Below are 22,834 nucleotides of genomic sequence, written 5' to 3'. Positions count from 1 at the left end.
TTAATCTACCCATCATGTCTGATTTTAAATGCTTTACAGTGAAAGCACAACATTTGATTATGTTAGGTCATAGCAAAGTTAAAAAAACACAGCCATTTTCCAGCCAAAGATAGGAGTAACAAAAAGCAGAAATAAATATAAAATGAATCACTAACCTTTGATGATCTTCATCAGATGACAATCATAGGACATCATGTTACACAATACATGTATGTTTTGTTCGATAATGTGCTTATTTATACCCAAAAATCTCATTTTACATTGGCGCGTTACGTGCAGTAATGTTTTGATTCCAAAACATTTGGTGATTTTGCAGAAATACTCATAATAAACATTGATAAAAGATTCAACTGTTATTCACAGTATTAAAGATAGACTTCTCCTTAATGCAACCGCTGTGTCAGATTTCAAATAAACTTCACGGAAAAAGCATAATCTGAGAACGGCGCTCAGAGCCCAATCCAGCCAAAGAAATATCCGCCATGTTGGAGTCAACAGAAGTTAGAGATAACACTATAAATATTCACTTACCTTTGATGATCTTCATCAGAAGGCACTCCCAGGAATCCAAGTTCGACAATAAATTACTGATTTGTTCCATAAAGTTCCATAAAGTCCATCATTTATGTCCAAATAGCCACTTGTTGTTAGCGTGTTCAGCCCAGTAATCCATCTTCATGAGGCGCGAGCACTTCGTCCAGACAAAAACTCCAAAAATACCATTACAGGTTGTAGAAACAAGTCAAACGATGTATGGAATCAATCTTTAGAATGTTTTTAACGTAAATCATCAATAAGGTTCCAACCGGAGAAGTTTATTGTCTGAAGAAAAGCACTGGAACGAGAGCTAACTCGGGAGCGCGCATCACGAGCCTGAGACACTCTGCCAGACCACTGACTCATTCAGCTCCCATTCCCCCCTCCTTTATAGCAGAAGCCTGAAACAAGTTTCTAAAGACGGTTGACATCTAGTGGAAGCCGTGGGAAGTGAAATTTGACTCCATAGACATTGTGTATTTGGTAGGCAAAGCTTTGAAAAACTACAAACCTCAGATTTCCCACTTCCTGGTTGGATTTTTCTCAGGTTTTTGCCTGCCATATGAGTTCTGTTATACTCACAGACATCATTCAAACAGAGTGTTTTCTATCCAATACTAATAATAATATGCATATATTAGCATCTGGGACAGAGTAGGAGGCAGTTCACTCTGGGCACGCTATTCATCCAAAAGTGAAAATGCTGCCACCTCTCCCAAAAAGGTTTTAATACAGCATGACCATTACACAGGTGCACCTTGTTTTGGGGACAAAAGGCCACTCGAAAATGTGCAGTTTTGTCTCACAACATAATGCCACAGATGTCTCAAGTTTTGAGGAAGCGTGCAATTTGGCTTGCTGACTGCAGCAATGTCCACCAGAACTGTTGCCAGAGAATTTAATGTTATTTTTTCTACCATGAGCCTCCTCCAACCTCATTTTAAGAGCATTTAGCAATATGTCCAATCGGCCTCACAACCGCAGACCACATGTATGGCGTTGTGTGGGAGAGCGGTTTGCTCATGTCAACGTTGTGAACAGATTGGGCCTTGGTAGCGGTGGGGTTATGGTACGGGCAGGCATAAGCTATGGACAACGAACACATTTGCATTTTTTCGATGTCAAGAGATACCGTGAAGAGATCTTGAGGCCAATTGTCGAGCCATTCATCCCGCAAGATAATTGAATAAAGGTTCAATAAAAAATAATTATCATGTTTCAGCATGATAATGCATGGTCCCATGTCTCAGTTCTTCCATGGCCTGCATACTCACCAGACATGTAACCTATTGAACATGTTTGGGATGCTCTCGGTCGACGAGTACGACAGCGTTTTCCAGTTCCCGCTAATATCCAGCAACTTTTCACAGACAATAAAGAGGAGTGGGACAACATTCCACAGGCCACAATCAACAGCATGATCAACTCTATGCAAAGGATATGTATCGTGCAGCATGAGGCAACTAGTGGTCACCATATAGTGACTAGTTTTCTGATCCATGCGCCTACATTTAAAAAAAGGTTATCTGTGACGAACAGTTGTGAAATCCAAATGCTAATCTTTGATTTTAGATATGGTTGGATCAGCAACGGAAATACCACTATCCTCAGACAGAAGGCCCATGTTAACTGTGCCAAGAACATGACAGGAGTCTTCTTCCACCATGACACTCTGGACCAACCCTTTGATGTCTTCTGTTTCAATGCATCAGGTGAGTTTTTTTTCCATAGTTCATATTGACCAGGTTTGGCATGACAACAGAGCTCTTTGAGAGACAATCACTTAAACACTTGTACATCTTAATGATTCTTGTCATTCTTAGAACTTGAACTGTAACAAATGCTGGAGACAATTACACATCTGTACTTCATTTCTGATCCTTGACCCCCCCATAGATTTGTCTATGAAGAACTGTGATTTGGCCATCAATCCTGATTCAACAGGACCAGAGAGTGTTCAGGTGACAGATGGAGACCTTGCTTCTGATGCTGCAGGTCAGTCCCGTCTTTTTCACCATCTACATTATCAACCCCACAATCAATAGAATCAACAAAATCATGACATTTTCCATCTCCTCTGTATTTCATACAGTATGCCAGTCTGCGGCTACACTATCTAATAAGTAAGCCTTGTCCGAGCCCGTAGGGTCAGGAGCCTCCTGATTCTGTAGCATATGACAGCTTTCTAGTACAAGTACCCCCCCTGGACAGGACGCGAGTCTGTCACAAGGTTTACACTATCGCTTAAGACCCGTGGATCATTATAATACTCTCTTTTTGTTTACAAGGCCCTACATCATGAACTTCTGTCATATCTAACATTGCTGTGAAGTATAGACAGCTGCATTGCCTAACCCATTCACTGGATTGGTTACCTCTTGAGGTTCTTAGGGTCTCCGCCGAGGTTTGGGCAAGTTAAAGTATTGATCTGGGAATTATTTGTGGAGGAATATTATTATATATATTGGCATACTTATATATATATATATATATACAGTGGGGCAAAAAAGTATTTAGTCAGCCACCAATTGTGCAAGTTCTCGCACTTAAAAAGATGTGAAAGGCCTGTAATTTTTATCATAGATACACTTCAACTATGACAGACAAAATGAGAAAAAAAATCCAGAAAATCACATTGTAGGATTTTTTATGAATTTATTTGCAAATTATGGTGGAAAATAAGTATTTCTTGAAAAGTTGAACTTATAATACTTATAATAGGGCAACTAATACTGGAATAGATTATACGATATTCTTGCAGAAAAACATCATATGAATGCAAATGTCTTCTCCACGATATGCCCAAATGTACCTGGGTGACTTCACACTAAATGTCATGTAGTTCGCTCATACTTCAAGTTATCCATCTGAAACTTTGCACATACACTGCTTCCATCTTGTGGACACTATCGGAATTACCAGAGTGATGGCTATAACAGTGATCTTTCTCTTGCATTTTCAAAGAAGGAGGTAAAAAAAACACTGGTTGTTTTTTTCTTTGTATTTTCTTTATCAGATCTACTGTGTTATATTCTCCTACATTCAAATTGACATTTCAACAAATGTCAGTGTTTCCTTTCAGATGGTACCAAGAATATGCATATCCTTGCTTCAAGGCCTGAGCTACAGGCAGTTAGATTTCGGTATGTCATTTAGGAGTCAATTTAAAAAAAGGCTGCTATCAAATCAAATCAAATCAAATGTATTTATATAGCCCTTCTTACATCAGCTGATATCTCAAAGTGCTGTACAGAAACCCAGCCTAAAACCCAAAACAGTAAGCAATGCAGGTGTAGAAGCACGGTGGCTAGGAAAAACTCCCTAGAAAGGCCAAAACATTGAGGTCAGTCAATGCGGACATTTCAAGAACTTTGAAAGTTCCTTCAAGTATAGTCGAAAAACAATCAAGTGCTATGATGCAACTGGCTCTCACAAAGACCGCCACAGGAAAGGAAGAACCAGCGTTATCTCTGCTGTAGAGGATAAGTTCATTAGAGTTAACTGCACCTGAGAATACAGCCCAAATAAATGCTTCACAGAGTTCAAGTAACAGACACAACTGTTCAGAATAGAATGTGTGAATCAGGCCTTCATGGTCAAATTGCTGCAAAGAAACCACTATTCTTTTTTATTTAACCTTAATTGTATCTTTATTTAACTAGGCAAATCAGTTAAAAAATAAATTATTATTTACAATGACGGCCTACACTGGCCAAACACAGACAACTCCCTATGGGCGCCTACTAAAATTCACCAATAATAAGAAGAGACTTGCTTGGGCCAAGAAACACAAGCAATGGACATTGGACCAGTGGAAATTGGTCTGGTGTCCTAACTAGATGTTTTTGTTTCTTTTTGAGACGCAGTGAAGGTGAACAGATGATCTACGCATGTGTAGTTCCCACCGTGAAGCATGGAGGAGGAGGTGTGATGATGTGGGGATGCTTTGCTTGTGACAGTGTTAGTGATTTATTTAGAAGGCACACTTAACCAGTATGGCTACAACAGCATTCAGGCGATACTCCATCACATCTGGTTTTGGCTTAGTGGGACTGTCATTTGTTTTCAATAGGACAATGACCCAACACATCAGTCAGGAAGTTAAAACTTGGTCGCAAATGGGTCTTCCAAATGGTCAATAACTCCAAGCCATACTTCAAAAGTTGTGGCAAAATGGTGTAAGGACAAGAAAGTCAATGTATTGGAGTGGCCATCACAAAGCCCTTGACCTCAATCCTATAGAAAATTAGTGAACAGAACTGAAAAAGCGTGTGCGAGCAAGGAGGCCTACAAAGCTGACTCAGATACACCAGCTCTGTCAGGAGGAATGGGACAAAATTCACCCAACCTATTGTGGGAAGCTTGTGGAAGGCTACCCAAAACATTTGACCCAAGTTATAAAACAATTTAAAGGCAGTGCTACCAAATACTAATTGAGTGTATGTAAACTTCTGACCCACTGGGAATGTGAGGAATGAAATGAAAGCTGAAATAAATCTGTAACGATTCTCGTCCTCTTCTTCTGACGAGGAGTAGGAAGGATCGGACCAAAATGCAGCGTGGTATGTATCCACAAGCTTTAATGAGAATGAATACAAAATACAAAAGAACAAGAGAATTACAATGAAAACCGAAACAATCCCGAATGGTGCAGACACTGAAACGGAAAAATAAACACCCACGAAACATGAGTGGGAAAAGGCTACCTTAGTATGATTCTCAATCAGAGACAACTAACAACACCTGCCTCTGATTGAGAACCATACCAGGCCAAACGCAAAAACACAACATAGAAAACGGAACATAGGCATCCCACCCAACTCATGCCCTGACCATACTAAAACAAAGACATAACAAAGGAACTAAGGTCAGTATGTGAACAAATCATTATCTCTTCAGTTATTGGGACATTTCACATTCTTAAAATAAAGTGGTGATCCTAACTGACCTAAGACGAAATTTCTACTAGGATTAAATGTCAGGAATTGTGAAAAACTGAGTTTAATTGAATTTGGCTAAGGTATGCGTAAACTTCTGTCTTCAACTGTATGTTGACTTTGTGACATTTGTGTTGTATGGGGAGGATGCTACAACACATGGCAAGTGCACAAGGTAGGTGTTCACTACAATGAACCAACATAGCCTGGGGCTACACATTAACTTTCCCTCTCCACCGTCAGTCCTTCCTTCCAGTTACTAGAGACCATGGAACTGGATGCCACATGCCAGGAGGCCATTCAACAGCCAAAATGGAAATTGTTGCCGTGCATTGTCCTCATATGTACCTATTTTGCTACCAACAATGGCTGGCCAGCCCATGTGGCACCTGAACGGGACTCGTGAATCATGCATTGGTCTGGGAACATGCAGTAATCCCAACATCCACATACGAATTGACTGTGGCAGGGGATTGACTTTGTGCACCATGTTTGACAAGCTCCACCTCCTCTGCAACCCTTTTACAGTCCATCAAAGCCGAGGGATCACCTTCAAATGTACACTACCATTCAAAAGTTTGGGATGCTGACCTTCTAGGCAGAGTTCCTCTGTCCAGTGTCTGTGTTCCTTTGCCCATCTAATCTTTTATTTTTATTGGCCAGTCTGAGAAATGGCTTTTTCTTTGCAACTCTGCCTAGAAGGCCAGCATCCAAGAGTCGCTTCTTCACTGTTCAAATCAAATCAAATCCTGAGCTACAGGCAGTTAGATTTGGGTATGTCATTTAGGCGTCAATTTAAAAAAAGGCTGCTATCAAATCAAATCAAATCAAATGTATTTATATAGCCCTTCTTACATCAGCTGATATCTCAAAGTGCTGTACAGAAACCCAGCCTAAAACCCCAAACAGCAAGCAATGCAGGTGTAGAAGCACGGTGGCTAGGAAAAACTCCCTAGAAAGGCCAAAACCTAGGAAGCAACATAGAAAGGAACCAGGCTATGTGGGGTGGCCAGTCCTCTTCTGGCTGTGCCGGGTGGAGATTATAACAGAACATGGCCAAGATATTCAAATGTTCATAAATGACCAACATGGTTGAATAATAATAAGGCAGAACAGTTTAAACTGGAGGAGCAGCACGGCCAGGTGGACTGGGGACAGCAAGGAGTCATCATGTCAGGTAGTCCTGGGGCATGGTCCTAGGGCTCAGGTCCTCCGAGAGAGAGAAAGAAAGAGAGAAGGAGAGAATTAGAGAACGCACACTTAGATTCACACAGGACACCGAATAGGACAGGAGAAGTACTCCAGATATAACAAACTGAACCTAGCCCCCCGACACATAAACTACTGCAGCATAAATACTGGAGGCTGAGACAGGAGGGGTCGGGAGACACTGTGGCCCCATCCGAGGACACCCCTGGACAGGGCCAAACAGGAAGAATATAACCCCACCCACTTTGCCAAAGCACAGCCCCCACACCACTAGAGGAATATCTTCAACCACCAACTTACCATCCTGAGACAAGGCTGAGTATAGCCCACAAAAGATCTCCGCCATGGCAGAACCCAAGGGGGGGGGGGCGCCAACCCAGACAGGATGACCACATCAGTGAATCCTACCCACTCAGGTGACGCACCCCTTCCAGGGACGGCATGAGAGAGCCCCAGTAAGCCAGTGACTCAGCCCCTGTAATAGGGTTAGAGGCAGAGAATCCCAGTGGAAAGAGGGGAACCGGCAAGGCAGAGACAGCAAGGGTGGTTCGTTACTCCAGAGCCTTTCCGTTCACCTTCCCGCTCCTGGGCCAGACTACACTCAATCACATATGACCCACTGAAGAGATGAGTCTTCAGTAAAGACTTAAAGGTTGAGACCGAGTTTGCGTCTCTGACATGGGTCGGCAGGCTGTTCCATAAAAATGGAGCTCTATAGAAGAAAGCCCTGCCTCCAGCTGTTTGCTTAGAAATTCTAGGGACAATTAGGAGGCCTGCGTCTTGTGACCGTAGCGTACGTGTAGGTATGTACGGCAGGACCAAATAATAGAGATAGGTAGGAGCAAGCCCATGTAATGCTTTGTAGGTTAGCAGTAAAACCTTGAAATCAGCCCTTGCTTTGACAGGAAGCCAGTGTAGAGAGGCTAACACTGGAGTAATATGATCACATTTTTTGGTTCTAGTCAGGATTCTAGCAGCCGTATTTAGCACTAACTGAAGGTAATTTAGGGCTTTATCCGGGTAGCCGGAAAGTAGAGCATTGCAGTAGTCTAACCTAGAAGTGATAAAAGCATGGATGAATTTTTCTGCATCATTTTTGGACAGAAAGTTTCTGATTTTTGCAATGTTACGTAGATGGAAAAAAGCTGTCCTTGAAATGGTCTTGATATGTTCTTCAAAAGAGAGGTCAGGGTCCAGAGTAACGCCGAGGTCCTTCACAGTTTTATTTGAGATGACTGTACAACCATTAAGATTAATTGTCAGATTCAACAGAAGATCTCTTTGTTTCTTGGGACCTAGAACAAGCATCTCTGTTTTGTCCGAGTTTAAAAGTAGAAAGTTTGCAGCCATCCACTTCCTTACGTCTGAAACGCATGCTTCTAGCATGGGCAATTTTGGGGCTTCACCATGTTTCATTGAAATGTACAGCTGTGTGTCATCCGCATAGCAGTGAAAGTTAACATTATGTTTTCGAATTACATCCCCAAGAGGTAAAATATATAGTGAAAACAATAGTGGTCCTTAAACGGAACCTTGAGGAATTTACAGTTGATTTGTCAGAGGACAAACCATTCACAGAGACAAACTGATATCTTTCTGACAGATAATATCTAAACCAGGCCAGAACTTGTCCGTGTAGACCAATTTGGGTTTCCAATCTCTCCAAAAGAATGTGGTGATCGATGGTATCAAAAGCAGCACTAAGGTCTAGGAGCACGAGGACAGATGCAGAGCCTCGGTCCGATGTAATGTAATTTACCACCTTCACAAGTGCCGTCTCAGTGCTATGATGGGGTCTAAAATCAGACTGAAGCATTTCGTATACATTGTTTGTCTTCAGGAAGGCAGAGTTGCTGCACAACAACCTTCTCTAAAAATGTTGAGAGGAATGGAAGATTCGATATAGGCTGATAGTTTTTTATATTTTCTGGGTCAAGGTTTGGCTTTTTCAAGAGAGGTTTTATTACTGCCACTTTTTGTGAGTTTGGTACACATCCGGTGGACAGAGGGACGTTTAGACTGGTGTTTTGCGGGTACTATTTAATGAAGCTGCCAGTTTCTCAAACTAGACACTCTAATGTACTTGTCCTCTTGCTCAGTTGTGCACTGGGGTCTCCCACTCCTCTTTCTATTCTGGTTAGAGCCAGTTTGCTCTATTCTGTGAAGGGAGTAGTACACAGCGTGGTACGAGATCTTCAGTTTCTTGGCATTTTCTCACATGGAATAGCCTTCATTTCACAGAACATGAATAGACTGACATGTTTCAGAAGAAAGTTCTTGGTTTCTGGCCATTTTGAGCCTGTCATCGAACCCACAAATGCTGATGCTCCAGATACTCAACTAGTCTAAAGAAGGAGAGTTGTATTGCTTCTTTAATCAGAACAGCAGTTTGGAACTGTGCTAACAGAATTGCAAAAGGGTATTTAAATGATCAGTTATACTTTTAAAATGATCAACTTGGATTAGCAAACACAACGTGCCATTGGAACACAGGAGTGATTCTTGCTGATAATGGGCCTATGTAGCTGATAATGTACATCTATGTAGATATTCCATTAAAAGTCTGTCGTTTCCAGCTACAATAGTTATTTACAACATTAACTATGCCTAGACTCTATGTCTGATCAATTTGATGTTATTTTAATGGACAAAAAATGTGCTTTTCTAAAACAAGGACATTTCTTACTGACCCCAAACTTTTGAATGGTAGTGTATATGTGTGTGGAGCTGTGCTATGTCCCTCACAACCAACACTTTTTAGTCATAGTCTATGACCTAGCTACACTTTGACTAACCTCTAAGTAACCTGAGGTCACCCTCATTTCACTCTCCACATCTCCTGCTGGGCTTGCCCCAGTCTGTAATCAATGCCAACCACCCACAGTTAATATCGACAAAATTATAATCATACCTGACTTCCAAAGTAATATAAAATAAAATGTGGGACGTGACCTGTAGGACCTTTTGCCACATTAAACTTTAAAAAACTCCCTCCAGAGGCCAACTATGCATTGGGAAGATTTAAAGGCAAGTCGGTTTGTGACAGCCCTTTCACAGACTGTCCTTCACAACCAGAAAACCAACCATTCCACTACTGGAGTATCCCCAGCATCATTCAGACTGAGATAATATTCCAGTTGGTCAAAGGGTCTCTTCGGTATGCAAGCAAACTGTAGAAATGGAAACTGATCACTCCACAGCCCCAATACCCCGCCAGTCATACAGGAAGGATACTACCCTTGTCGCTGTAGCTTGCTCAGAATGACCAGTTCGCTGTGCAAGCTGGTCAGGCCTGAGAACTACAACCACCACTGGCTACTTTGTCTCCTTACCCATTGAAGGACACACTCATGTTTATGTGGCCTACCCCCTCCACCCAGGCATTATTTGACACTGTTTGAGTTCAATGGGTGTGTCACAATATATATCATTTGAACCACTTTTGCAGTCAAATTGTTTTACTCAACCATCTATTTCATATATGGGAGACATTAAAGATATTGAAAAACATGGTTTTGCTATACCTCGGGGGGCCTTGCCACTAGCCTATTCCTCTCATTGGTGAATACGGTGTTGTGAGGCAGAGAGGCACAGAGTGACCCAAGATTATCTGATTCTCCCCAGTGGAAAACAGGTCTAATTTGGATGAAAACAACATGGCTGACATTAGCTAGCAACCTGCCCATGGTTATTGCAGATAACTGCACAACAGACTCACTCTGAATGTGCTTTACAACCGCCTGAAATTGACTGAATTTGGGTCGGTCAATTAGCAAATATTTATTCAACTGCCGACTGTCCTCCAAAAGTAGCTTAATATCTCTTACACATCAAGGGCAGCAGGTATCCTAGTCGCTAGGGCGTTCTGTCAAAGTGCCCTTGAGCAAGGCACTTAACCCTACTGGCTCCAGGGTTGCTGTTGATAATGGCCTTGCTGTGATCGACGAGGTTGTCTCAGGGGGAGTGGGATATGCAAAAAACAAATGTACAATTCACATATGCATATTAATATACACATTCACATGTGTGAAATAGGACAAATATACTGTAACCACAGTCTTAATAAAAGGGAGATAGATATGAATATTTTATATGATATGATTTATTGGTAATTCGATCTTCCATGTTCTCATTTCCTACAGAAACAGTACAGTAAACGCATGTGGAAATGATGTCAAAGATGTGTAACCCCGTAATGATATCCACTTGGATTGCTTTCACCAATCCAACCTTGACAGATTTGGGATAACCTCTTGGAATGAGGGGATGTGTTTTGTGAATAATAGTTTTATATAGTTATAATTTGATATAGTTATAGTTTTATAACAGTTTTAATATCAGAACTGGTCTCATGCATCTATCTTTCTGGTCTGTTTTCCCACAGGTGAAGCCTCAGAGCAGCCTAAGACAGAGGAGGTCCCAGAGGAGAAGACAGACATCCAGACATATGCCCCAGCAGTGGTGGAGGACCAGGACCAGGTACAACCAGAGGCCACAGAGGGAACCCCAGAGGACAGGGCCCAGCCTGAGGACAGAGCAAGCACAGAGCCTGACACAGTGGATACCACCTCTGCACCTGAGAAACAGGGAGCCGAGAGCACCACTGAGGTATTTGAGGAAGTGGACCTGACCCAACCTGCATCCACTGAGGCTAGCCCAGAGGAACCAACATCTGGGGCTGGGGGTGAGGCCTCAGAGGGGGCAGCCACAGAGAGCCCTGGTGGGGAGGAAGAGCAGACTGAGGGGGATGAGACCCAGTCAGCCGGCCGCACTGGGGTGCTGGCCACTGAGATGGAGGACACCACCGGGTCTGGGATGCAACCGACTGGCGCTGAGGAGGGGGCCTCTTCTATTGCACCACCTGTTGGACAGCCAGGAGAACCACAGGGCTCAGCCAGCGAGGAGGATGTGCAGGAGATAGTGCCAGAGCAGGAGGAGGAGGAGGGGGTAGAGGGTAAGCAATTACTCTGTTTGTTACATTCATAATATCACATACAGAATATTGTTTTCTGCTTTGCTTTGTCACTCAGTTTGGTATCATGAACATAATTATAATGACAATGTATTTAATTTAAATAGCACACTTTAAAATACAAATACATCTCAAGTAAATCATAAATCATGTCAGAACAGAGAAACATAAGAGGTACAAGTGCCTGGCATTACCCTGCAACAATCATACTTTTCATATATGATTTCTGTGACAGGATGAATGAAAAGCTTTCCCTGAGCCTAAAAATAGCAGTTGTGATACTCAAGGGCAGGATGTCCCCCTGTACATTTTGGTCCTAATGCAGATGCCAATCATTCTGCTGCTGCTGCAAAATGTTGAACCAGCAACCTTTTCCAGTCAGTGTGGTATGTATAAATGTTTACATGAGGTGTTCCTCTTTAGACCCCTGGTTACACCCCAGAGAGAGGAAATTGGTGGAATGTGGTTAGGAAGCCTAAACTAAAGATACATTCTGTGTTTATCTCAAATAGCCTTTTTTGCTTCCACACAAAGATGTATTTAGCTACGTTTTTGTAAACAAAAGTATAAGCACCACCAAAACGAATTGATACATCTCCATGATGAAACGTTTGATACCAGGACATTCATCTATAATGACAGAAAAGGTTTATAAAAATGTTACAAAATGTTTAAAGATGTATCAACTGATGTGTACATCTTCAGTCGTATCATTAATCAAGTCTTGCCAGAATCACGACAACACATATATATATATATATATATAATATATAACATCACTGCCCTCTGGCTATACTGTACAACTGTTTCCAAGGCGACTCAAAAATCTGTGCTTTCAAGGTGATTAATTTAATCATATCAATCTCTAAATATACATCTCCATGTTCGTCATTCTCCTCAACACTTGTCAAGACACATTATTATGCAATCTATAATACATTCTTCTCTGACTGTAATAACTAGCACCTTCTTTACCTGTTTTTATCTTTACATAAATAGTAAGTATCCTTTACATTTTCTTGAAAGTGCTTAGTCAGAACTCAGAGAAGGATACTTAGAACAGATAGCCTACCACCCACAAACAGCAAAGTTTGGTCAGACTCTGGGAAGTTAAAGAACTAACTTCGCCCCCTGGTGTTGGGGTGTGAAAAAGATTGTGGATTAAACCTCCAATTTCCACTCTTGTTTGTATTGTAATATCTGTGTGCATTTAGATTTATATAAGAAGACATGTGGCACGAGGTATAAAAGCTATATCCAACTTTATATTAAAATATTCAAGTGCAAGGAATCATTTGCATAGTCAGCTCTATGGTAAAGTGTCACGCCCTGACCATAGAGAGCCCTTGTTTCTCTATGGTGTCGTAGGTCAGGGCGTGACTAGAGGGTATTCTAGTTTATCAATTCTATGTTGTGTTCTAGTTTATATTTTCTATGTTGGTGTTTTGTAGGATTCCCAATTAGAGGCAGCTGGTAATCATTGTCTCTAATTGGGGATCATATTTAAGTAGCTATTTTTCCCACCTGTGTTTGTGGGATATTGTTTGTGTATGTGCACCACGTAGTCACGTTTAGTTCTTCGTTTATTGATATATTTTGTTTTGTTTAAGTTTCCCTTTGAATTAAATATGTGGAACTTAACATCCGCTGCGCTTTGGTCCCGTTCTTACGACAGCCGGGACATAAAGTTGTAGTTTGATGACACTTTCAAATAAAATAAGCACTCAGATTGACCACCATTCATGAAGAAATATTCCATGGAGGCTTGAAAGTTTGTCTTTCTCTGTGTGTCCTCTCCTCTGTGGAGTTTGTTTGAAGAAAGAGAGGAGAGAAAGAGAGGACCACTAGTACACCACTGACTGTGCCTCAGCATGATTCTTCCTCTCAACTCCCCATCTGTACTGGCTCAAATTCTCAATACAAGAACTCTATATAAACAATCTCTGCATCCAATGATTTAATGTAATACACAGACCCTTTCAACACAGTAGCTAATATTTGGGTCCAATGCTCCTATAGTGTATTCCTATGGGGCATCAACTTGTATTTTGAAGCACTGAATCATTCAGTCAAATCTATCTTAATAATGGTGTGTTTGTGCACTACTGTGTATAAGCAAGAGGACCCCCAAGTTGTGTTATAATATAACAACTGCTGGCCCACAGCCTTTTATTATTCATTACATTATAATTGGATTCTTATTCATTAGATGTATTTCTGTATTTAGATGATTTAATGCAGGGGTGTCAAACTCATTCCACGGAGGGCAGAGTGTCTGCGGGTTTTTGTTTTTTTCTTTCAGTTAAGACCTACTATAAACAACCAGGTGAGGAGAGTTCCTTACTAATTCGCTACCATAATTCATCAATCAAATACAAAGGTGAGCGAAAACCTGCAGACGCCCGTGCCCTCCTTGGAATGAGTTTGACACCTGTGATCCAATGAGACAGTTTAGAAGTAGAGGGGAAGGCAAGGGGAGATAGGACAGGAGACACAGTAGGAAGGGTGGACGTAGGGATAGGACAGGAGACACAGTAGGAAGTGTGGACGTAGGGATAGGACAGGAGACACAGTAGGAAGTGTGGACGTAGGGATAGGACAGGAGACACAGTAGGAAGTGTGGACGTAGGGATACGACAGGAGACACAGTAGGAAGTGTGGACGTAGGGATAGGACAGGAGACACAGTAGGAAGTGTGGACGTAGGGATAGGACAGGAGACACAGTAGGAAGTGTGGACGTAGGGATAGGACAGGAGACACAGTAGGAAGTGTGGACGTAGGGATACGACAGGAGACACAGTAGGAAGTGTGGACGTAGGGATAGGACAGGAGACACAGTAGGAAGTGTGGACGTAGGGATACGACAGGAGACACAGTAGGAAGTGTGGACGTAGGGATAGGACAGGAGACACAGTAGGAAGTGTGGACGTAGGGATAGGACAGGAGACACAGTAGGAAGTGTGGACGTAGGGATAGGACAGGAGACACAGTAGGAAGTGTGGACGTAGGGATACAACAGGAGACACAGTAGGAAGTGTGGACGTAGGGATACAACAGGAGACACAGTAGGAAGTGTGGACGTAGGGATACAACAGGAGACACAGTAGGAAGTGTGGACGTAGGGATAGGACAGGAGACACAGTAGGAAGTGTGGACGTAGGGATACAACAGGAGACACAGTAGGAAGTGTGGACGTAGGGATAGGACAGGAGACACAGTAGGAAGTGTGGACGTAGGGATACGACAGGAGACACAGTAGGAAGTGTGGACGTAGGGATAGGACAGGAGACACAGTAGGAAGTGTGGACGTAGGGATAGGACAGGAGACACAGTAGGAAGTGTGGACGTAGGGATACGACAGGAGACACAGTAGGAAGTGTGGACGTAGGGATAGGACAGGAGACACAGTAGGAAGTGTGGACGTAGGGATACGACAGGAGACACAGTAGGAAGTGTGAACATAGGGATAGGACAGGTGACACAGTAGGAAGTGTGGACGTAGGGATACGACAGGAGACACAGTAGGAAGTGTGGACGTAGGGATAGGACAGGAGACACAGTAGGAAGTGTGGACGTAGGGATAGGACAGGAGACACAGTAGGAAGTGTGGACGTAGGGATAGGACAGGAGACAGTAGGAAGTGTGGACGTAGGGATACGACAGGAGACACAGTAGGAAGTGTGGACGTAGGGATAGGACAGGAGACACAGTAGGAAGGGTGGACGTAGGGATAGGACAGGAGACACAGTAGGAAGTGTGGACGTAGGGATAGGACAGGAGACACAGTAGGAAGTGTGGACGTAGGGATAGGACAGGAGACACAGTAGGAAGTGTGGACGTAGGGATAGGACAGGAGACACAGTAGGAAGTGTGGACGTAGGGATAGGACAGGAGACACAGTAGGAAGTGTGGACGTAGGGATAGGACAGGAGACACAGTAGGAAGTGTGGAGGTAGGGATAGGACAGGAGACACAGTAGGAAGTGTGGACGTAGGGATAGGACAGGAGACACAGTAGGAAGTGTGGACGTAGGGATAGGACAGGAGACACAGTAGGAAGTGTGGACGTAGGGATAGGACAGGAGACACAGTAGGAAGTGTGGACGTAGGGATAGGACAGGAGACACAGTAGGAAGTGTGGACGTAGGGATAGGACAGGAGACACAGTAGGAAGGGTGGACGTAGGGATAGGACAGGAGACACAGTAGGAAGTGTGAACATAGGGATAGGACAGGAGACACAGTAGGAAGTGTGGACATAGGGATAGGACAGGAGACACAGGAGGAAGTGTGGACGTAGGGATAGGACAGGAGACACAGTAGGAAGTGTGGACATAGGGATAGGACAGGAGACACAGTAGGAAGTGTGGACGTAGGGATACAACAGGAGACACAGTAGGAAGTGTGGACGTAGGGATAGGACAGGAGACAGTAGGAAGTGTGGACGTAGGGATACGACAGGAGACACAGTAGGAAGTGTGGACGTAGGGATAGGACAGGAGACACAGTAGGAAGTGTGGACGTAGGGATACAACAGGAGACACAGTAGGAAGTGTGGACGTAGGGATAGGACAGGAGACACAGTAGGAAGTGTGGACGTAGGGATAGGACAGGAGACACAGTAGGAAGTGTGGACGTAGGGATAGGACAGGAGACACAGTAGGAAGTGTGGACGTAGGGATACGACAGGAGACACAGTAGGAAGTGTGGACGTAGGGATACGACAGGAGACACAGTAGGAAGTGTGAACATAGGGATAGGACAGGAGACACAGTAGGAAGTGTGGACATAGGGATACAACAGGAGATACAGTAGGAAGTGTGGACGTAGGGATAGGACAGGAGACACAGTAGGAAGGGTGGACGTAGGGATAGGACAGGAGACACAGTAGGAAGTGTGGACGTAGGGATAGGACAGGAGACACAGTAGGAAGGGTGGACGTAGGAATACAACAGGAGACACAGTAGGAAGTGTGGACATAGGGATAGGACAGGATACACAGTAGGAAGTGTGGACGTAGGGATAGGACAGGAGACACAGTAGGAAGTGTGGACATAGGGATACAACAGGAGACACAGGAGGAAGTGTGGACGTAGGGATAGGACAGGAGACACAGTAGGAAGTGTGGACGTAGGGATACGACAGGATACACAGTAGGAAGTGTGGACGTAGGGATAGGACAGGAGACACAGTAGGAAGTGTGGACATAGGGATACAACAGGAGACACAGGAGGAAGTGTGGACGTAGGGATAGGACAGGAGACACAGTAGGAAGTGTGGACATAGGGATAGGACAGGAGACACAGTAGGAAGTGTGGACGTAGGGATACAACAGGAGACACAGTAGGAAGTGTGGACGTAGGGATACGACAGGAGACACAGTAGGAAGTGTGGACGTAGGGATAGGACAGGAGACACAGTAGGAAGTGTGGACGTAGGGATAGGACAGGAGACACAGTAGGAAGTGTGGACGTAGGGATAGGACAGGAGACACAGTAGGAAGTGTGGACGTAGGGATAGGACAGGAGACACAGTAGGAAGTGTGGACGTAGGGATACGACAGGAGACACAGTAGGAAGTGTGGATGTAGGGATAGGACAGGAGACACAGTAGGAAGTGTGGACGTAGGGATAGGACAGGAGACACAGTAGGAAGTGTGGACGTAGGGATACGACAGGAGACACAGTAGGAAGTGTGGACGTAGGGATAGGACAGGAGACACAGTAGGAAGTGTGGACGTAGGGATAGGACAGGAGACACAGTAGGAAGTGTGGACGTAGGGATAGGACAGGAGACACAGTAGGAAGTGTGGACGTAGGGATAGGACAGGAGACACAGTAGGAAGTGTGGACGTAGGGATAGGACAGGAGACACAGTAGGAAGTGTGGACGTAGGGATAGGACAGGAGACACAGTAGGAAGTGTGGACGTAGGGATAGGACAGGAGACACAGTAGGAAGTGTGGACGTAGGGATAGGACAGGAGACACAGTAGGAAGTGTGGACGTAGGGATAGGACAGGAGACACAGTAGGAAGTGTGGACGTAGGGATAGGACAGGAGACACAGTAGGAAGTGTGGACGTAGGGATAGGACAGGAGACACAGTAGGAAGTGTGGACGTAGGGATAGGACGGGAGACACAGTAGGAAGTGTAGACGTAGGGATAGGACAGGAGACACAGTAGGAAGTGTGGACGTAGGGATAGGACAGGAGACACAGTAGGAAGTGTGGACGTAGGGATAGGACGGGAGACACAGTAGGAAGTGTGGACGTAGGGATAGGACAGGAGACACAGTAGGAAGTGTGGACGTAGGGATCGATCTGGTAGAGGATGTATTGCTATGGGGGGAATGACAGCCCAAAATGGGCACTACTTTCCACCAGAGCCCTGTGTGAGAAATAGGATGGCATTGATTTACCCTATGAGATACTAATCAGATAAACTATTCTGTTCTGTGCTAAGGTTATGTGGAGTTTACCATATTGTTCTCATTATAACACTTGGCACAATGTCACTTTAATAACAGCAATAACTCATCAATCACTTTGCAATGAAATGTTGGCATTCGCTCTCAGGTGCCAACTCTGTCCCAACGAGACAGTTCCACATTCCTTAGTAGGTTCAGTTCATTCCACAGCTATTACATCAGCCCTGATGTAGCACATGATTCCTGGTCATCACATGATAGTGTTATACATCATCACATGACATTGCACAAAATCACAGTCTGTCAGTGCTCATACCCAGGCAGTCTGTCTGATTGACAAGATGGACACAGGTCTTCATCACACTTTAGTGTGATAACCAAGCACTATTATTGGGGTCTACTGCACTCTCTCCAGGGTCTCTGTGAGTGTTACCTGGGTGGACGTGTATGGCATCTGATGACACCAGTTGACATCTATGTGTAATTCATTTGTGAGGCATCAGAGACGTTTGTTTAACACTGTATCTCATTGTTCTCCCCATCTATTCCCAGATCAGCCCATTCCCAGGGGGAGGATGAATCCAGGTGAGGGAGTAGCCCCTCCTCCAGCCGGGAAGGAGAATAGTAGCACACCCGGTGAGTGGCCCACTACCCCTAATATCTCTACCAGTAGTATTAATACTATTATTGTACATGTCATGAGTGATTAGTTGAATCATGGCCATGTAATTACAATGTATTATATGGTTTAATGCAGCGATTCTCAATTGGTGGGTCGTAAACCAAATGTGGGTCGTGGGAGGTTTTGTGTGGGTCGCCAGTGTCTGAGTTTTTTTTTTATGAAAAGAAAACCCAGTCTGAACTTAAAATGACTTAAACCTGGTAGAATGTGTGGAGAAATGATGATGAACTTACATGTTTAAACAATTTATCTTCAATCACAGTGTTTTCAGTACAGAGCTATTAGCAGCGCTATGGTTGATTGTGTGGTCTTAAATCAGTGAGTTTATTAACAGTCAACATCAAGAATATGTGCAAAATGTAATTATTGACAATGAAAGATGTGGGAATGTTGTTTCCTTGTCATACAGTTGGTACATTTAATATCAATATAGCATTACAAATAATTTTCCAGATTGTATTTTGCCGATTCTTTTTAGCAATGCGAAACCAGTTGAGAACCACTGGTTTAATGGATTCCTAATGTATTCATAATGTATTAATAATTGAGCAAACAATTGCATTTATATAGCACTTCTCAAAGCACTTTCCATTGTAAAGGGGCATATGCTACACCTCCAAGTGAGAGACATTATAGACATGAATTATTCCTTTCTCATTTCTTTCCTTTGTGCAGATTGGCTGATCATTGTGGGAGTGGTTGCGGCTGTGGGCGCTATTCTCCTTGTGTGTGCTGCTGTGGTCAAGCGGAAGAGGTAGGTCTCATTTCACCAATTGGAATTCTGATCAATAATTAACTGTGTGCATTACTCCCTCTCTCTGTCCGTTAGCTGGTGGGAGTATCCTAATGTGTTCACTGCTTCCTCCCTCTATCTGTTAGCTGATGACAGTATCCTAATGTGTTCACTGCTCCCTTTCTCTGTCTGTTAGGTGGTGACAGTATCCTAATGCTAATGTGTTCACTGATTGCTCTCTGTCTGTTAGCTGGTGACAGTATTCTAATGTGTTCACTGCTCTCTCTCTCTCTCTCTCTCTCTCTCTCTCTCTCTCTCGCTCTCTCTCTGGCTGTTAGCTGGTGCGGTCAGCAGCAGACCCTGATGATCACCAACAAGGATGGTAGTGACGGGAATGGGGCGGTGGCGTCTGTGGCTAGCTCCCGCGCCCAGGAGAGAGAGCAGGAGATGGTGACCCTGATGAACAAAGAGAAGATCCAGGAAAACGGCAACACAGAGGAGTTCACCGTCATCACACTGGATGAGTCCCCAGAGAAAGGACAGCTGGCATGAGAGAGGAGAGGAGGAGGACAAGGAGGAGAAGAGAGAGGGGACTGAAGGATAGAGAAAGATGAGTAGCTATGGGGGTGCTGACACTGGGGCAGGACTAGAGAAGGTCTGGCTGGGGGTGGAGATGGACACTTTGGCCTGCTACCAAGAAGACAGACACATTGAACATGCCAGCTGGGGTTGGGTGGGGGATTTGTAAATTTAAGGGATGGTTAATACTCTATTGATTCTGTTGTTGTATTCTGGGAAGAATGGCTGGTTTGTCCCACCTTGCTACTAAGGTGCAACATCGGAAACTGGCCCTGTCCTTTGCCTGTCTCTCAGATGGGCTAGCTAGACTGTTAAAGCCAAGATGAGCAGAATGCTACTTTCTACCCTGTTATGTCAGGTATGTGGTTAGGATTGGATAGTTCCTAGTCCTAGGGTTTGGACTGAGTCGCTACATCTGGGGTCTCAAGCCAGGCTTCATACACACATGCTGATATTCACCCCTGCCTTTCAATCAGTGTCTAATCTAAATCTGAGAAAATCAGTCTGGCTTCTCTAGCCAATCAGTAACATTAATTCAATAATAATAACAGGTTGAAATGTAACCCTGCAGACCCTGTGACACTGGCGGACTGGAGGTTGACATCCCTGCTCTATGCTGGGATCTGAGTAGAGATGTTGAAGAGGTGTGTGTGTGTGTGTGTGTGTGTGTGTGTGTGTGTGTGTGTGTGTGTGTGTGTGTGTGTGTGTGTGTGTGTGTGTGTGTGTGTGTGTGTGTGTGTGTGTGTGTGTGTGTGTGTGTGTGTGTGTGTGTGAATATGCACAGTATGTACTGTATGTATGTGTGAGGGGAGAGAGGAAGGGTGTTGATAAAGGCACAGGGGTGTGGGTGGAAGTTTTTAAAGGTGGGGGGTGGGGGTCTTGGTTTGCCCACCAAGACCAGTCGGGGGTTGAGGTTGAGGGTTAGGTTGAGGGGAAGGACATTGTTGATAGTGTGTCACTTGAAGCTTTTGAGGAATTGAGTTGGAAAAACAGGCGTGCAGAAATGTGAAAACTAAACAGACGTTGTCAAATAATTTGGCTGGATGTTCATGGGATTAATATTGTTTATTATGGATAGGTAAATGTGGGACGTTGTGGCCCACTGATGTCTATACTCTTTATCATTCCCCTGTTTTCTTTCAATATTAACCCTCTGTATATTTCAGTTCTTTCCTGTGGATTGGGATTTTGTTTTTACAAGAATACACAACGAGATGTTAGTATTTTAATTAATGCAGTTTGGATTTTTCTTGCTATTTTTGCTTCTGTATATAATGTACACGTATTTTCCAAATGCCTCAGCAACAGTTGTCATTCATCTTTTTTGGCATGCAATGCCCTTTAATGAATAAATAAAAGCTGTCATATTTGAGAATGATTTAATCAAATTCAGAACCTATGGTCTTTAATTGTGATAGAACATTTGCAATAGACAGAGTAGATATTGTATGAATCAACCACATGTATAGTATTCAAGACTGTGCATTTTAAAAACCTTTTTTTATGATGTTTATTAACATGGTCTGTATAAATAATACATCCATGTTGAGTAGCGCATAGATTTATATGGAATATCAACAGCTTTCGGAGAATAGATGCAATGGTCAGATGTGGATGTTGGAGTACACGTATCACATGTACTTACCATATAAGTCACCTTATATGCTATATTGACAGAAATGTGCCATTTACAATGACCTAGAATTGTCTAGTAATGCATTACACTGTGATGGAACCTAATAACTGTTGTTAACGGCCAACATGAAAATCAATGTACAATCCCTCACTGTCAAAATAATTGATTTGGCTGGACACACTGACAACAACACATGATCTGGACACAGATATTACAGTAATGGGCAGAACAGTAGAACTCCAAGCACAACTCTGGATTCTACTTCTCTGGGCTCCTTTGTAACAAAGCAGCAGAGGCCATCATATTTCTGTGGCTTTCCCTGTTATGTGCACCAGAGAGAGGGAGGTTGATGAATTCATGTGTCTCTGGCTAGGAGCTCTGTGTCTCCATACTGATCCAGGTCTCAATGTGCCCATTGCTCCACACCTCCATCTGATTACATTATAATCTTTATGCTGTCTCTTTCTTTCATAGGCAAATCACTTTTATGTGTGGTTGTCTGTGGATATTATGTGGATATTATGAATCCTCTCATATCAGTTTGACAGTACATTTGTCATGCCTTTTGAGTAAGCGGCATGACAAATGTGTGTCCCAGCTTTTTTGTGTGGCTTTTTGCCTCTGCTTTTGTTCCTCTCTGATCTTGCTCTCATTTGATTCACTTTGAGGAAAATTAGAAAAAATTAGAAAATGTATTAGGGTAGGAGTGTGTAATGATGAATTAATAAAACATTGTTAATGAGAAAATATGTGTAAAGTCATGGATTAAATAAATGTGTATAGAGGAAATTTTTGATTGTGGTGTTCATTCAGCGGGCAGGAGGGAGGGAGGGAATGGAGAGAAAAGGGTTTGCTCGGGAGAAGGAGAAAGTATGGTTGCCATGGTATCCCAGTCATGATGCAAGAGTATGTTTTTACCCAGGCAAGACAGAGAGACAGTAAGACAAAGAAAGCCATTTTGAAAGCTGGAAAGGCCATGTTCTTGTGGATGTAATCACAGACACTGTGATTGCATCTTGAAAGGTTAAACCAGTCTCATATAGCGACTTCAGCTAAGTCATCTAATATTCTAAAAATGTATCAGTGTCTTGAGAAATGATTAACACCCTTTGATTTACACTTT

At 43.4% G+C, this 22,834-nt stretch overlaps 1 protein-coding gene across 1 annotated transcript in view; it reads left to right on the top strand.

Moving 5' to 3' along the window:
• LOC118395748 (CD44 antigen-like) overlaps positions 1-22,500 on the top strand; it is a 36,072-nt gene extending 13,572 nt beyond the window's left edge. Inside the window, exons 3-8 of the mRNA XM_035789637.2 lie at positions 2,110-2,249; positions 2,434-2,532; positions 11,068-11,637; positions 18,634-18,717; positions 19,439-19,517; positions 19,835-22,500. Coding sequence (XP_035645530.1) covers positions 2,110-2,249; positions 2,434-2,532; positions 11,068-11,637; positions 18,634-18,717; positions 19,439-19,517; positions 19,835-20,048 — 1,186 coding nt within the window. The 3' untranslated portion in view covers positions 20,049-22,500. The remainder of the gene's footprint in view (positions 1-2,109; positions 2,250-2,433; positions 2,533-11,067; positions 11,638-18,633; positions 18,718-19,438; positions 19,518-19,834) is intronic.
• Positions 22,501-22,834: the final 334 nt, after the last annotated feature.

This window comes from Oncorhynchus keta, chromosome 17, assembly GCF_023373465.1.
Source record: "Oncorhynchus keta strain PuntledgeMale-10-30-2019 chromosome 17, Oket_V2, whole genome shotgun sequence".
Classification (NCBI taxonomy): Eukaryota; Metazoa; Chordata; class Actinopteri; order Salmoniformes; family Salmonidae; genus Oncorhynchus; species Oncorhynchus keta.
Note: the sequence above shows the minus strand (reverse complement) of the source record. Positions and strands in the feature narration are given on the sequence as shown.